Source organism: Mustelus asterias, unplaced genomic scaffold (assembly GCF_964213995.1).
Source record: "Mustelus asterias unplaced genomic scaffold, sMusAst1.hap1.1 HAP1_SCAFFOLD_2780, whole genome shotgun sequence".
Lineage (NCBI taxonomy): Eukaryota > Metazoa > Chordata > Chondrichthyes > Carcharhiniformes > Triakidae > Mustelus > Mustelus asterias.
Window position 1 is genome coordinate 29468 of NW_027592725.1, and position 17432 is coordinate 46899.

Here is a 17432-nt window from a genome sequence, read left to right on the forward strand (position 1 = left end):
TGTTGGCTGGTCTGACATTCCTCGCTATCCGGACCCTTTCCCGCAACCCTCAATTCCCGAACTGATCAAAAACCTATCTCTCTCAGTCTTCCATGTCCAGTTGGGAATCTGCCACGACAACTCTCTGTTGCAACAAGTTCCAAAGACTTGTGACCCTCTGAGTGACGAAATTCCACCTTATCCCAGACTTTAATTAGTGACCCTTTACCCTGAGAATCTGTCCTCTGGTCCGAGACCCTGCCATGGCGGGGTGGGGGGACCATTGAGTTGATTACCTCCCTCTTTCGGGAGGTAGGGATATGTTCAGCACAACTTGTGGGGCCGAAGGGCCTGTTTTGTGCTGTAGTCTTTCTATGTTTCTATGTTTCCTCTATGTTTACCCTTTGCTCCCTCAGACAGTCCCCTCCATCCCGGGGGATCTTTCGGGTGATGGGTGGGAGTTTGGTGGCTGGTGTTGGCGGGGGAAGAGAGTGAGAGGCCTGCAGTTCTCCCCGCCGCCACAAGATGGGGATGTCCCTCCGCAGAAATGGTTGCGCGTTGGCCTGTACGAACCCTCGGGCGCGCGCGCAATTGCTCTCTCGCTGCCCCCCCCCCGTGGCGATCGCTGCCCCCCTCCCCCGTGGCCATCGCTGCCTCCCCCCCCGTGTTGGCGCACAGCCCACGCCTCGTGGCGATTTGTCGTGCAATGGCTGCCAAGCTCCGCGCGGCAATTGCTCTCTGGCTGACCCTTGGGTGCGCCGTTCGGGCAAAAAGAGCGCAACAATTAAATCGCCCCAACGCACATCCTCGCTCGACCGGGCGCGCGATTCCGCTGGAGAAACAGGAGCGAGCACACGCGAGCGAACGGGTCGGGGGGGGGGGGGGAGAATTTTGCATCTCGGAGACCTTTCCACCTCCTATTTTGAGTCCTATTTTTTTCGTCTCTCTCTCTCTCTCTCTGCAGATGTTCCTGGGACGCACCCGTTGGCGGCAGGGTACCAGGGCCCTCCACCGGCCCCGCTCCGTCGGGGAGGAGGGGGCCCGGAGCTTGGGCGGGGACTCGCACCCGACGCCGGGGGAGCGCTACGACGTGGTGGTGGTGGGAGGCGGACACGCGGGGACGGAGGCAGCAGCCGCGGCAGCCCGGGTGGGTGCGGAGACCCTGCTGATCACGCAGAAGGCTTCGACAATCGGTACTGGGCCTTCCACGGTGCTGGAGGGTGGGGGAGGCGGCGGGGGGGGGGGGGGGGGGGTGGTGGTGGAGTGAGAGAGACATAGAGGTTTACAGCACGGAAACAGGCCCTTCGGCCCAACTTGTCCATGCCGCCACTTTTTTTTAAACCCCTAAGCTCGTCCCAATTGCCCGCGTTTGGCCCATATCCCTCTATACCCATCTCACCCATGTAACGCTTTTTAAAAGACAAAATTGTACCCGCCTCTACTACTGCCTCTCGTTCCAGACACTCACCACCCTCTGTGTGGAAATATTGCCCCTCTGGACCCTTCTGTATCTCTCCCCTCTCACCTTAAACCTATGCCCTCTAGTTTTAGACTCCCCTGCCTTTGAACAAAGAACAAAGAAAATTCCAGCACAGGAGCAGGCCCTTCGGCACCTCCAAGCCTGCACCGAGATAAGGGGCAATTTAGCATGGCCAATCCACCCTAACCTGCACATCTTTGGACACTAAGGGACAATTTAGCATGGCCAATCATAGAACATAGAACATAGAACATTACAGCGCAGAACAGGCCCTTCGGCCCACGATGTTGCACCGACCAGTTAAAAAAAAAACTGTGACCCTCCAACCTAAACCAATTTCTTTTCGTCCATGAACCTATCTACGGATCTCTTAAACGCCCCCAAACTAGGCGCATTTACTACTGATGCTGGCAGGGCATTCCAATCCCTCACCACCCTCTGGGTAAAGAACCTACCCCTGACATCGGTTCTATAACTACCCCCCCTCAATTTAAAGCCATGCCCCCTCGTGCTGGATTTCTCCATCAGAGGAAAAAGGCTATCACTATCCACCCTATCTAAACCTCTAATCATCTTATATGTTTCAATAAGATCCCCTCTTAGCCGCCGCCTTTCCAGCGAAAACAATCCCAAATCCCTCAGCCTCTCCTCATAGGATCTCCCCTCCATACCAGGCAACATCCTGGTAAACCTCCTCTGCACCCTCTCCAAAGCCTCCACATCCTTCCTGTAATGTGGGGACCAGAACTGCACACAGTACTCCAAGTGCGGCCGCACCAGAGTTGTGTACAGTTGCAACATAACGCTACGACTCCTAAATTCAATCCCCCTACCAATAAACGCCAAGACACCATATGCCTTCTTAACAACCTTATCTACTTGATTCCCAACTTTCAGGGATCTATGCACACATACACCTAGATCCCTCTGCTCCTCCACACTATTCAAAGTCCTCCCGTTAGCCCTATACTCAACACATCTGTTATTCCTACCAAAGTGAATTACCTCACACTTCTCCGCATTAAACTCCATCCGCCACCTCTCGGCCCAACTTTGCAACCTGTCTAAGTCTTCCTGCAAACTACGACACCCTTCCTCACTGTCTACCACACCACCGACTTTGGTGTCATCAGCAAATTTGCTAATCCACCCAACTATACCCTCATCCAGATCATTAATAAATATTACAAACAGCAGTGGCCCCAAAACAGATCCCTGAGGTACACCACTTGTAACCGCACTCCATGATGAATATTTACTATCAACCACCACCCTCTGTTTCCTATCCGCTAGCCAATTCCTGATCCAATTTCCTAGATCACCCCCAATCCCATACATCTGCATTTTCTGCAGAAGCCTACCATGGTGAACCTTATCAAACGCCTTACTAAAATCCATATATACCACGTCCACTGCCTTGCCCCCATCCACCTCCTTGGTCACTTTCTCAAAAAACTCAATAAGGTTAGTAAGGCACGACCTACCTGCCACAAAACCATGCTGACTATCACCTATCAATTCATTACTCTCCAAATAACTATAAATCCTATCCCTTATAATTTTTTCCAACATCTTGCCGACAACAGAAGTGAGACTCACCGGTCTATAATTCCCGGGGAAGTCTCTGTTCCCCTTCTTAAACAATGGGACAACATTCGCTAACCTCCAATCTTCTGGTACTATACCAGAGGCCAACGACGACCTGAAGATCAGAGCCAGAGGCTCTGCAATCACTTCTCTTGCCTCCCAGAGAATCCTTGGATAAATCCCATCCGGACCAGGGGATTTATCTATTTTCAGACCCTCCAGAATATCCTGCACATCCTCCTTATCAACTGTAATACTGTCTATTCTACTCCCTTGCAATCCACCTAACCTACACATCTTTGGACACTAAGGGGCAATTTAGCACGGCCAATCCACCTAACCTACACATCTTTGGACACTAAGGGACAATTTAGCATGGCCAATCCCCCTAACCTGCACATCTTTGGACACTAAGGGGCAATTTAGCATGGCCAATCCACCTAACCTACACATCTTTGGACACGAAGGGACAATTTAGCACGGCCAATCCACCTAACCTGCACATCTTTGGACACTAAGGGGCAATTTAGCATGGCCAATCCACCTAACCTACACATCTTTGGACACTAAGGGGCAATTTAGCATGGCCAATCCACCTAACCTACACATCTTTGGACACTAAGGGGCAATTTAGCATGGCCAATCCACCTAACCTACACATCTTTGGACACTAAGGGACAATTTAGCATGGCCAATCCACCTAACCTACACATCTTTGGACACTAAGGGTCAATTTAGCATGGCCATTCCCCCTAACCAACACATCTTTGGACACTAAGGGACAATTTAGCACGGCCAATCCCCCTAACCTGCACATCTTTGGACACCAAGGAACATTTAGCATGGCCGATCCACCCTAACCTTCACATCTTTGGACACTGAGGGGCAACTTAGCATGGCCAATCCCCCTAACCAACACATCTTTGGACACTGAGGGACAATTTAGCATGGCCAATCCCCCTAACCAACACATCTTTGGACACTAAGGGACAATTTAGCATGGCCAATCCCCCTAACCAACACATCTTTGGACACTAAGGGGCAATTTAGCATGGCCAATCCCCCTAACCTACACATCCTTGGACACTAAGGGGCAATTTAGCATGGCCAATCCACCTCTAACCAGCACGTCTTTTGGACTGTGGGAGTAAACCAGAGCACCCGGAGGAAACCCACGCAGACTTGGGGGAGAACCTGGGTGTCCTTGTGCGGGAATCTCAAGGAGTTGGTTTGCAGGGGCAGCAGGGAATGAAGGCGGCAAATGGGATTTTATCCCTCATCGCGAGAGGGATGGAGTTTAAAAACAGCGAGGTTATGTTGCAGCTGTATAAGGTGCTGGTGAGGCCACACCTGGAGTACTGTGTACAGTTCTGGTCTCCTTACTTGAGAAAGGATATACTGGGCACTGGAGGGGGTGCAGAGGAGATTCACTGGGTTGATTCCAGAGTTGAGAGGGTTGGCTTATGAGGAGAGACTGAGTAGACTGGGGCTATACTCATTGGAATTCAGAAGAATGAGGGGAGATCTTATAGAAACATATAAGATGATGAAGGGAGTAGATAAGATAGAAGGAGGGAGGTTGTTTCCACTGGCGGGTGAAACTAGAACTCGGGGTCATGGCCTCAAAATAAGGAGGAGCAGATTTAGGGCTGAGTTGAGGAGGAACTTCTTCACACAAAGGGTTGTGAATCTGTGGGATTCCCTGCCCAGTTGAGGCTCCCTCGTTTTAACGCAAGGATTTTGGAACAGTAAAGGAATTAAGGAGAGCGGGCGGGTAAGTGGAGCTGAGTCCAGGAAAAGATCAGCCGTGATCTTATTGAATGGCGGGGCAGGCTCGAGGGGCCAGATGGCCTTCTCCTGCTCCTAGTTCTTATGTTCTTCCTCAAGGGAAAAGGATGTCCCTTCCTTGGGTTTGGAGACCAGAAACAGGGCCCAAAGAGCCCTGCACAGTCGGAGCAAGAGTTCCTCACACACGCTCCGAAGAAAAGTCTCTTTCTCTCCCTCACTCTCGTTCTGATCTCTACAGGCCAGATGTCTTGCAATCCTTCCTTCGGGGGTGTCGGAAAGGGACATTTAATCCGGGAAGTGGATGCGCTGGACGGATTATGTGCTCGGATCTGTGACAAAGCTGGAATTCACTTCAAAGTCTTGAACAGGAGAAAGGGGCCGGCGGTTTGGGGTCTCCGGGCTCAAGTAGATAGGAAACTCTACCAGAGGCACATGCAGGTACAACACGGGGTTAGATACAGAGTAAAGCTCCCTCTACACTGTCCCCATCAAACACTCCCAGGACAGGTACAGCACGGGGTTAGATACAGAGTAAAGCTCCCTCTGCACTGTCCCCATCAAACACTCCCAGGACAGGTACAGCACGGGGTTAGATACAGAGTAAAGCTCCCTCTACACTGTCCCCCATCAAACACTCCCAGGACAGGTACAGCACGGGGTTAGATACAGAGTAAAGCTCCCTCTACACTGTCCCCCATCAAACACTCCCAGGACAGGTACAGCACGGGGTTAGATACAGAGTAAAGCTCCCTCTACACTGTCCCCATCAAACACTCCCAGGACAGGTACAGCACGGGGTTAGATACAGAGTAAAGCTCCCTCGACACTGTCCCCATCAAACACTCCCAGGACAGGTACAGCACGGGGTTAGATACAGAGTAAAGCTCCCTCTACACTGTCCCCCATCAAACACTGCCAGGACAGGTACAGCACGGGGTTAGATACAGAGTAAAGCTCCCTCTACACTGTCCCCATCAAACACTCCCAGGACAGGTACAGCACGGGGTTAGATACAGAGTAAAGCTCCCTCTACACTGTCCCCATCAAACACTCCCAGGACAGGTACAGCACGGGGTTAGATACAGAGTAAAGCTCCCTCTACACTGTCCCCATCAAACACTCCCAGGACAGGTACAGCACGGGGTTAGATACAGAGTAAAGCTCCCTCTACACTGTCCCCATCAAACACTCCCAGGACAGGTACAGCACGGGGTTAGATACAGAGTAAAGCTCCCTCTACACTGTCCCCATCAAACACTCCCAGGACAGATACAGCACGGGGTTAGATACAGAGTAAAGCTCCCTCTACACAGTCCCCCATCAAACACTCCCAGGACAGGTACAGCACGGGGTTAGATACAGAGTAAAGCTCCCTCTACACTGTCCCGCATCAAACACTCCCAGGACAGGTACAGCACGGGGTTAGATAGAGTAAAGCTCCCTCTACACTGTCCCCCATCAAACACTCCCAGGACAGGTACAGCACGGGGTTAGATACAGAGTAAAGCTCCCTCTACACTGTCCCCCATCAAACACTCCCAGGGCAGGTACAGCACGGGGTGAGATACAGAGTAAAGCTCCCTCTACACTGTCCCCCATCAAACACTCCCAGGACAGGTACAGCACGGGGTTAGATACAGAGTAAAGCTCCCTCTACACTGTCCCCCATCAAACACTCCCAGGACAGGTACAGCACGGGGTTAGATACAGAGTAAAGCTCCCTCTACACTGTCCCCCACCAAACACTCCCAGGACAGGTACAGCACGGGGTTAGATACAGAGTAAAGCTCCCTCTACACTGTCCCCCATCAAACACTCCCAGGACAGGTACAGCACGGGGTTAGATACAGAGTAAAGCTCCCTCTGCACTGTCCCCATCAAACACTCCCAGGACAGGTACAGCACGGGGTTAGATACAGAGTAAAGCTCCCTCTACACTGTCCCCCATCAAACACTCCCAGGACAGGTACAGCACGGGGTTAGATACAGAGTAAAGATCCCTCTACACTGTCCCCATCAAACACTCCCAGGACAGGTACAGCACGGGGTTAGATACAGAGTAAAGCTCCCTCTACACTGTCCCCCATCAAACACTCCCAGGACAGGTACAGCACGGGGTTAGATACAGAGTAAAGCTCCCTCTACACTGTCCCCCATCAAACACTCCCAGGACAGGTACAGCACGGGGTTAGATACAGAGTAAAGCTCCCTCTACACTGTCCCCCATCAAACACTCCCAGGACAGGTACAGCACGGGGTTAGATACAGAGTAAAGCTCCCTCTACACTGTCCCCCATCAAACACTCCCAGGACAGGTACAGCACGGGGTTAGATACAGAGTAAAGCTCCCTCTACACTGTGCCCCACCAAACACTCCCAGGACAGGTACAGCACGGGGTTAGATACAGAGTAAAGCTCCCTCTACACTGTCCCCATCAAACACTCCCAGGACAGGTACAGCACGGGGTGAGATACAGAGTAAAGCTCCCTCTACACTGTCCCCCATCAAACACTCCCAGGGCAGGTACAGCACGGGGTTAGATACAGAGTAAAGCTCCCACTACACTGTCCCCCATCAAACACTCGCAGGACAGGTACAGCACGGGGTTAGATACAGAGTAAAGCTCCCTCTGCACTGTCCCCATCAAAAACTCCCAGGACAGGTACAGCACGGGGTTAGATACAGAGTAAAGCTCCCTCTACACTGTCCCCCATCAAACACTCCCAGGACAGGTACAGCACGGGGTTAGATACAGAGTAAAGCTCCCTCTACACTGTCCCCATCAAACACTCCCAGGACAGGGACAGCACGGGGTTAGATACAGAGTAAAGCTCCCTCTACACTGTCCCCCATCAAACACTCCCAGGACAGGTACAGCACGGGGTTAGATACAGAGTAAAGCTCCCTCTACACTGTCCCCCATCAAACACTCCCAGGACAGGTACAGCACGGGGTTAGATACAGAGTAAAGCTCCCTCTACACTGTCCCCCATCAAACACTCCCAGGACAGGTACAGCACGGGGTGAGATACAGAGTAAAGCTCCCTCTACACTGTCCCCATCAAACACTCCCAGGACAGGTACAGCACGGGGTTAGATACAGAGTAAAGCTCCCTCTACACTGTCCCCCATCAAACACTCCCAGGACAGGTACAGCACGGGGTTAGATACAGAGTAAAGCTCCCTCTACACTGTCCCCCATCAAACACTCCCAGGACAGGTACAGCACGGGGTTAGATACAGAGTAAAGCTCCCTCTACACTGTCCCCATCAAACACTCCCAGGACAGGTACAGCACGGGGTTAGATACAGAGTAAAGCTCCCTCTACACTGTCCCCATCAAACACTCCCAGGGCAGGTACAGCACGGGGTTAGATACAGAGTAAAGCTCCCTCTACACTGTCCCCCATCAAACACTCCCAGGACAGGTACAGCACGGGGTTAGATACAGAGTAAAGCTCCCTCTACACTGTCCCCATCAAACACTCCCAGGACAGGTACAGCACGGGGTTAGATACAGAGTAAAGCTCCCTCTACACTGTCCCCCATCAAACACTCCCAGGACAGGTACAGCACGGGGTTAGATACAGAGTAAAGCTCCCTCTACACTGTCCCCCATCAAACACTCCCAGGACAGGTACAGCACGGGGTTAGATACAGAGTAAAGCTCCCTCTACACTGTCCCCCATCAAACACTCCCAGGACAGGTACAGCACGGGGTTAGATACAGAGTAAAGCTCCCTCTACACTGTCCCCCATCAAACACTCCCAGGACAGGTACAGCACGGGGTTAGATACAGAGTAAAGCTCCCTCTACACTGTCCCCATCAAACACTCCCAGGACAGGTACAGCACGGGGTTAGATACAGAGTAAAGCTCCCACTACACTGTCCCCCATCAAACACTCCCAGGACAGGTACAGCACGGGGTTAGATACAGAGTAAAGCTCCCTCTGCACTGTCCCCCATCAAACACTCCCAGGGCAGGTACAGCACGGGGTTAGATACAGAGTAAAGCTCCCACTACACTGTCCCCCATCAAACACTCCCAGGACAGGTACAGCACGGGGTTAGATACAGAGTAAAGCTCCCTCTGCACTGTCCCCATCAAACACTCCCAGGACAGGTACAGCACGGGGTTAGATACAGAGTAAAGCTCCCTCTACACTGCCCCCCATCAAACACTCCCAGGACAGGTACAGCACGGGGTTAGATACAGAGTAAAGCTCCCTCTACACTGTCCCCCATCAAACACTCCCAGGACAGGTACAGCATGGGGTTAGATACAGAGTAAAGCTCCCTCTACACTGTCCCCATCAAACACTCCCAGGACAGGTACAGCACGGGGTTAGATACAGAGTAAAGCTCCCTCTACACTGTCCCCCATCAAACACTCCCAGGACAGGTACAGCACGGGGTTAGATACAGAGTAAAGCTCCCTCTACACTGTCCCCCATCAAACACTCCCAGGACAGGTACAGCACGGGGTTAGATACAGAGTAAAGCTCCCTCTACACTGTCCCCCATCAAACACTCCCAGGACAGGTACAGCACGGGGTTAGATACAGAGTAAAGCTCCCTCTACACTGTCCCCATCAAACACTCCCAGGACAGGTACAGCACGGGGTGAGATACAGAGTAAAGCTCCCTCTACACTGTCCCCATCAAACACTCCCAGGACAGGTACAGCACGGGGTTAGATACAGAGTAAAGCTCCCTCTACACTGTCCCCCATCAAACACTCCCAGGACAGGTACAGCACGGGGTTAGATACAGAGTAAAGCTCCCTCTACACTGTCCCCATCAAACACTTCCAGGACAGGTACAGCACGGGGTTAGATACAGAGTAAAGCTCCCTCTACACTGGCCCCATCAAACACTCCCAGGGCAGGTACAGCACGGGGTTAGATACAGAGTAAAGCTCCCTCTACACTGTCCCCCATCAAACACTCCCAGGACAGGTACAGCACAGGGTTAGATACAGAGTAAAGCTCCCTCTACACTGTCCCCCATCAAACACTCCCAGGACAGGTACAGCACGGGGTTAGATACAGAGTAAAGCTCCCTCTGCACTGTCCCCCATCAAACACTCCCAGGACAGGTACAGCACGGGGTGAGATACAGAGTAAAGCTCCCTCTACACTGTCCCCATCAGACACTCCCAGGACAGGTACAGCACGGGGTTAGATACAGAGTAAAGCTCCCTCTACACTGTCCCCCATCAAACACTCCCAGGACAGGTACAGCAAGGGTTAGATACAGAGTAAAGCTCCCTCTACACTGTCCCCCATCAGACACTCCCAGGACAGGTACAGCACGGGGTTAGATACAGAGTAAAGCTCCCTCTACACTGTCCCCCATCAAACACTCCCAGGACAGGTACAGCATGGGGTTAGATACAGAGTAAAGCTCCCTCTACACTGTCCCCCATCAAACACTCCCAGGACAGGTACAGCAAGGGTTAGATACAGAGTAAAGCTCCCTCTACACTGTCCCCCATCAAACACTCCCAGGCCAGGTACAGCACGGGGTTAGATACAGAGTAAAGCTCCCTCTACACTGTCCCCCATCAAACACTCCCAGGACAGGTACAGCACGGGGTTAGATACAGAGTAAAGCTCCCTCTACACTGTCCCCATCAAACACTCCCAGGACAGGTCCAGCACGGGGTTAGATACAGAGTAAAGCTCCCTCTACACTGTCCCCCATCAAACACTCCCAGGACAGGTACAGCACGGGGTTAGATACAGAGTAAAGCTCCCTCTACACTGTCCCCATCAAACACTTCCAGGACAGGTACAGCACGGGGTTAGATACAGAGTAAAGCTCCCTCTACACTGGCCCCATCAAACACTCCCAGGGCAGGTACAGCACGGGGTTAGATACAGAGTAAAGCTCCCTCTACACTGTCCCCCATCAAACACTCCCAGGACAGGTACAGCACAGGGTTAGATACAGAGTAAAGCTCCCTCTACACTGTCCCCCATCAAACACTCCCAGGACAGGTACAGCACGGGGTTAGATACAGAGTAAAGCTCCCTCTGCACTGTCCCCCATCAAACACTCCCAGGACAGGTACAGCACGGGGTGAGATACAGAGTAAAGCTCCCTCTACACTGTCCCCATCAGACACTCCCAGGACAGGTACAGCACGGGGTTAGATACAGAGTAAAGCTCCCTCTACACTGTCCCCCATCAAACACTCCCAGGACAGGTACAGCAAGGGTTAGATACAGAGTAAAGCTCCCTCTACACTGTCCCCCATCAGACACTCCCAGGACAGGTACAGCACGGGGTTAGATACAGAGTAAAGCTCCCTCTACACTGTCCCCCATCAAACACTCCCAGGACAGGTACAGCATGGGGTTAGATACAGAGTAAAGCTCCCTCTACACTGTCCCCCATCAAACACTCCCAGGACAGGTACAGCAAGGGTTAGATACAGAGTAAAGCTCCCTCTACACTGTCCCCCATCAAACACTCCCAGGCCAGGTACAGCACGGGGTTAGATACAGAGTAAAGCTCCCTCTACACTGTCCCCCATCAAACACTCCCAGGACAGGTACAGCACGGGGTTAGATACAGAGTAAAGCTCCCTCTACACTGTCCCCATCAAACACTCCCAGGACAGGTCCAGCACGGGGTTAGATACAGAGTAAAGCTCCCTCTACACTGTCCCCCATCAAACACTCCCAGGACAGGTACAGCACGGGGTTAGATACAGAGTAAAGCTCCCTCTACACTGTCCCCCATCAAACACTCCCAGGACAGGGACAGCACGGGGTGAGATACAGAGTAAAGCTCCCTCTACACTGTCCCCATCAAACACTCCCAGGACAGGTACAGCACGGGGTTAGATACAGAGTAAAGCTCCCTCTACACTGTCCCCATCAAACACTCCCAGGACAGGTACAGCACGGGGTGAGATACAGAGTAGAGCTCCCTCTACACTGTCCCCATCAAACACTCCCAGGACAGGTACAGCACGGGGTTAGGTACAGAGTAAAGCTCCCTCTACACTGTCCCCATCAAACACACCCAGGACAGGTACAGCACGGGGTTAGATACAGAGTAAAGCTCCCTCTACACTGTCCCCATCAAACACTCCCAGGACAGGTACAGCACGGGGTTAGATACAGAGTAAAGCTCCCTCTACACTGTCCCCATCAAACACTCCCAGGACTGTTACAGCACGGGGTTAGATACATAGTAAAGCTCCCCCTACACTGTCCCCGTCAAACACTCCCAGGACAGGTACAGCACGGGGTTAGATACAGAGTAAAGCTCCCTCTACACTGTCCCCCGTCAAACACTCCCAGGACAGGTACAGCACGGGGTTAGATACAGAGTAAAGCTCCCTCTACACTGTCACCATCAAACACTCCCAGGACAGGAACAGCACGGGTTTACATACAGAGTAAAGCTCCCTCGACACTGTCCCCATCAAACACTCCCAGGACAGGGACAGCACGGGGTTAAATACAGAGTAAAGATCCCTCTACACTGTCCCCATCAAACACTCCCAGGACAGGTACAGCACGGTGTTAGATACAGAGTAAAGCTCCCTCTACACTGTCCTCATCAAACACTCCCAGGACAGGTACAGCACGGGGTTAGATACAGAGTAAAGCTCCTACTACACTGTCCCCCATCAAACACTCCCAGGACAGGTACAGCACGGGTTTAGATACAGAGTAAAGCTCCCTCTACACTGTCCCCATCAAACACTCCCAGGACAGGGACAGCACGGGGTTAGATACAGAGTAAAGCTCCCTCTACACTGTCCCCATCAAACACTCCCAGGACAGGTACAGCACGGTGTTAGATACAGAGTAAAGCTCCCTCTACACTGTCCTTATCAAACACTCCCAGGACAGGTACAGCACGGGGTTAGATACAGAGTAAAGCTCCCTATACACTGTCCCCATCAAACACTCCCAGGACAGGTACAGCACGGGGTTAGATACAGAGTAAAGCTCCCTCTACACTGTCCCCCATCAAACACTCCCAGGACAGGTACAGCACGGGGTTAGATACAGAGTAAAGCTCCCTCTACACTGTCCCCCATCAAACACTCCCAGGACAGGTACAGCACGGGGTTAGATACAGAGTAAAGCTCCCCCTACACTGTCCCCCATCAAACACTCCCAGGACAGGTACAGCACGGGTTTAGATACAGAGTAAAGCTCCCCCCACACTGTCCCCCATCAAACACTCCCAGGACAGGTACAGCACGGGGTTAGATACAGAGTAAAGCTCCCCCTACACTGTCCCCCATCAAACACTCCCAGGACAGGTACAGCACGGGGTTAGATACCATAAGACCATAAGACCATAAGACATAGGAGCGGAAGTAAGGCCATTCGGCCCATCGAGTCCACTCCACCATTCAATCATGGTTGATTTCAACTCCATTTACCCGCTCTCTCCCCATAGCCCTTAATTCCTCGAGAAATCAAGAATTTATCAATTTCTGTCTTGAAGACGCTCAACGTCTCGGCCTCCACAGCCCTCTGTGGCAATGAATTCCACAGACCCACCACTCTCTGGCTGAAGAAATTTCTCCTCATCTCTGTTCTAAAGTGACTCCCTTTTATTCTAAGGCTGTGCCCCCGCGTCCTAGTCTCCCCTGTTAATGGAAACAACTTCCCTACGTCCATCCTATCTAAGCCGTTCATTATCTTGTAAGTTTCTATCAGATCTCCCCTCAACCTCCTAAACTCCAATGAATATAATCCCACGATCCTCAGACGTTCATCGTATGTCAGGCCTACCATTCCTGGGATCATCCGTGTGAATCTCCGCTGGACCCGCTCCAGTGCCAGTATGTCCTTCCTGAGGTGTGGGGCCCAAAATTGCTCACAGTACTCCAAATGGGGCCTAACCAGTGCTTTATAAAGCCTCAGAAGTACATCCCTGCTTTTGTATTCCAAGCCTCTTGAGATAAATGACAACATTACATTTGCTTTCTTAATTACGGACTCAACCTGCAAGTTTACCTTTAGAGAATCCTGGACTAGGACTCCCAAGTCCCTTTGCACTTTAGCATTATGAATTTTGTCACCGTTTAGAAAATAGTCCATGCCTCTATTCTTTTTTCCAAAGGGCAAGACCTCGCACTTGCCCACGTTGAATTTCATCAGCCACTTCTTGGACCACTCTCCTAAACTGTCTAAATCTTTCTGCAGCCTCCCCACCTCCTCAATACTACCTGCCCCTCCACCTATCTTTGTATCATCGGCAAACTTGGCCAGAATGCCCCCAGTCCCGTCATCTAGATCGTTAATATATAAAGAGAACAGCTGTGGCCCCAACACTGAACCCTGCGGGACACCACTTGTCACCGGTTGCCATTCTGAGAAAGAACCTTTTATCCCAACTCTCCCTCTACACTGTCCCCATCAAACACACCCAGGACAGGGACAGCACGGGGTTAGATACAGAGTAAAGCTCCCTCTACACTGTCCCCCATCAAACACTCCCAGGGCAGGTACAGCACGGGGTTAGATACAGAGTAAAGCTCCCTCTACACTGTCCCCATCAAACACTCCCAGGGCAGGGACAGCACGGGGTTAGATACAGAGTAAAGCTCCCGCTACACTGTCCCCATCAAACACTCCCAGGACAGGGACAGCACGGGGTTAGATACAGAGTAAAGCTCCCTCTACACTGTCCCCATCAAACACTCCCAGGACAGGTACAGCACGGGGTTAGATACAGAGTAAAGCTCCCTCTACACTGTCCCCCATCAAACACTCCCAGGACAGGTACAGCACGGGGTTAGATACAGAGTAAAGCTCCCTCTACACTGTCCCCCATCAAACACTCCCAGGACAGGTACAGCACGGGGTTAGATACAGAGTAAAGCTCCCTCTACTCTGTCCCCCATCAAACACTCCCAGGACAGGTACAGCACGGGGTTAGATACAGAGTAAAGCTCCCTCTACACTGTCCCCCATCAAACACTCCCAGGACAGGTACAGCACGGGGTTAGATACAGAGTAAAGCTCCCTCTACACTGTCCCCCATCAAACACTCCCAGGACAGGTACAGCACGGGGTTAGATACAGAGTAAAGCTCCCTCTACACTGTCCCCCATCAAACACTCCCAGGACAGGTACAGCACGGGGTTAGATACAGAGTAAAGCTCCCTCTACACTGTCCCCCATCAAACACTCCCAGGACAGGTACAGCACGGGGTTAGATACAGAGTAAAGCTCCCTCTACACTGTCCCCATCAAACACTCCCAGGACAGGTACAGCACGGGGTTAGATACAGAGTAAAGCTCCCTCTGCACTGTCCCCCATCAAACACTCCCAGGACTGGTACAGCACGGGGTTAGATACAGAGTAAAGCTCCCTCTACACTGTCCCCCATCAAACACTCCCAGGACAGGGACAGCACGGGGTTAGATACAGAGTAAAGCTCCCTCTACACTGTCCCCATCAAACACTCCCAGGACTGGTACAGCACGGGATTAGATACAGAGTAAAGCTCCCTCTACACTGTCCCCCATCAAACACTCCCAGGACAGGGACAGCACGGGGTTAGATACAGAGTAAAGCTCCCTCTACATTGTCCCCCATCAAACACTCCCAGGACAGGTACAGCACTGGGTTCGATACAGAGTAAAGCTCCCTCTACACTGTCCCCCCATCAAACACTCCCAGGACAGGTACAGCACGGGGTTAGATACAGAGTAAAGCTCCCTTTACACTGTCCCCATCAAACACTCCCAGGACAGGTACAGCACGGGGTTAGATACAGAGTAAAGCTCCCTCTACACTGTCCCCCATCAAACACTCCCAGGACAGGGACAGCACGGGGTTAGATACAGAGTAAAGCTCCCTCTACACTGTCCCCATCAAACACTCCCAGGACAGGTACAGCACGGGGTTAGATACAGAGTAAAGCTCCCTCTACACTGTCCCCCATCAAACACTCCCAGGACAGGGACAGCACGGGGTTAGATACAGAGTAAAGCTCCCTCTACACTGTCCCCATCAAACACTCCCAGGACAGGTACAGCACGGGGTTAGACACAGAGTAAAGCTCCCTCTACACTGTCCCCATGAAACACTCCCAGGACAGGTACAGCACGTGGTTAGATACAGAGTAAAGCTCCCTCTTCACTGTCCCCATCAAACACTCCCAGGACAGGTACAGCACGGGGTTAGATACAGAGTCAAGCTCCCTCTACACTGTCCCTATCAAACACTCCCAGGACAGGTACAGCACGGGGTTAGATACAGAGTAAAGCTCCCTCTACACTGTCCCCATCAAACACTCCCAGGACAGGTGCAGCACGGGGTTAGATACAGAGTAAAGCTCCCTCTACACTGTCCCCATCAAAAACTCCCAGGACAGGTACAGCACGGGGTTAGATACAGAGTAAAGCTCCCTCTACACTGTCCCCATCAAACACTCCCAGGACAGGTGCAGCACGGGGTTAGATACAGAGTAAAGCTCCCTCTACACTGTCCCTATCAAACACTCCCAGGACAGGTACAGCACGGGGTTAGATACAGAGTAAAGCTCCCTCTACACTGTCCCCCATCAAACACTCCCAGGACAGGTACAGCACGGGGTTAGATACAGAGTATAGCTCCCTCTACACTGTCCCCATCAAACACTCCCAGGACAGGGACAGCACGGGGTTAGATACAGAGTAAAGCTCCCTCTACACTGTCCCCATCAAACACTCCCAGGACAGATACAGCACGGGGTTAGATACAGAGTAAAGCTCCCTCTACACTGTCCCCCATCAAACACTCCCAGGACAGGTACAGCACGGGGTTAGATACAGAGTAAAGCTCCCTCTACACTGTTCCCCATCAAACACTCCCAGGACAGGTACAGCACGGGGTTAGATACAGAGTAAAGTTCCCTCTACACTGTCCCCCATCAAACACTCCCAGGACAGGTACAGCACGGCGTTAGATACAGAGTAAAGCTCCCTCTACACTGTCCCCCATCAAACACTCCCAGGACAGGGACAGCACGGGGTTGGATACAGAGTAAAGCTCCCTCTACACTGTCCCCATCAAACACTCCCAGGACAGGTACAGCACGGGGTTAGATACAGAGTAAAGCTCCCTCTACACTGTCCCCATCAAACACTCCCAGGACAGCTACAGCACGGGGTTAGATACAGAGTACAGCTCCCTCTACAGTGTCCTCCATCAAACACTCCCAGGACAGGTACAGCACGGCGTTAGATACAGAGTAAAGCTCCCTCTACATTGTCCCCAATCAAACACTCCCAGGACAGGTACAGCACGGGGTTAGATACAGAGTAAAGCTCCCTCTCCGTCCTCTGTTCCTGATCTTTCCGTCCTTCCCACAGGCTGAAATCCGCTCGATCCCGCGTTTGAGAGTGCGGGAAGCTTCAGTTGAAGATCTTCTGATCACAGATTCCGATGGCTCGCGACCTGGGAAGTGGAAAGTAGAAGGAGTTCTCCTGTGTAAGTGAGAGGGAGAGAGGGGGGCAGAGAGAGAGAGGGGGGGGCAAAGAGAGAGAGAGGGGGGCAGAGAGAGAGAGAGGGGAAGAGGAGAGAGAGAGGGGACAGAGAGAGAGAGGGGGGGGCAGAGAGAGAG

At 52.1% G+C, this 17432-nt stretch overlaps 1 protein-coding gene across 1 annotated transcript; it reads left to right on the forward strand.

Annotated features, from left to right (window-relative positions):
• Positions 1 to 477: 477 nt before the first annotated feature.
• mto1 (mitochondrial tRNA translation optimization 1) lies at positions 478 to 17299 on the forward strand (the record flags this gene model as incomplete). Its single annotated transcript, XM_078207843.1, has 4 exons — positions 478 to 544; positions 944 to 1172; positions 5073 to 5272; positions 17182 to 17299. Coding segments are annotated over exons 1-4 (565 nt in total), but the record flags the coding sequence as incomplete, so codon positions are not given.
• Between the last annotated feature and the right edge of the window lie 133 nt (positions 17300 to 17432).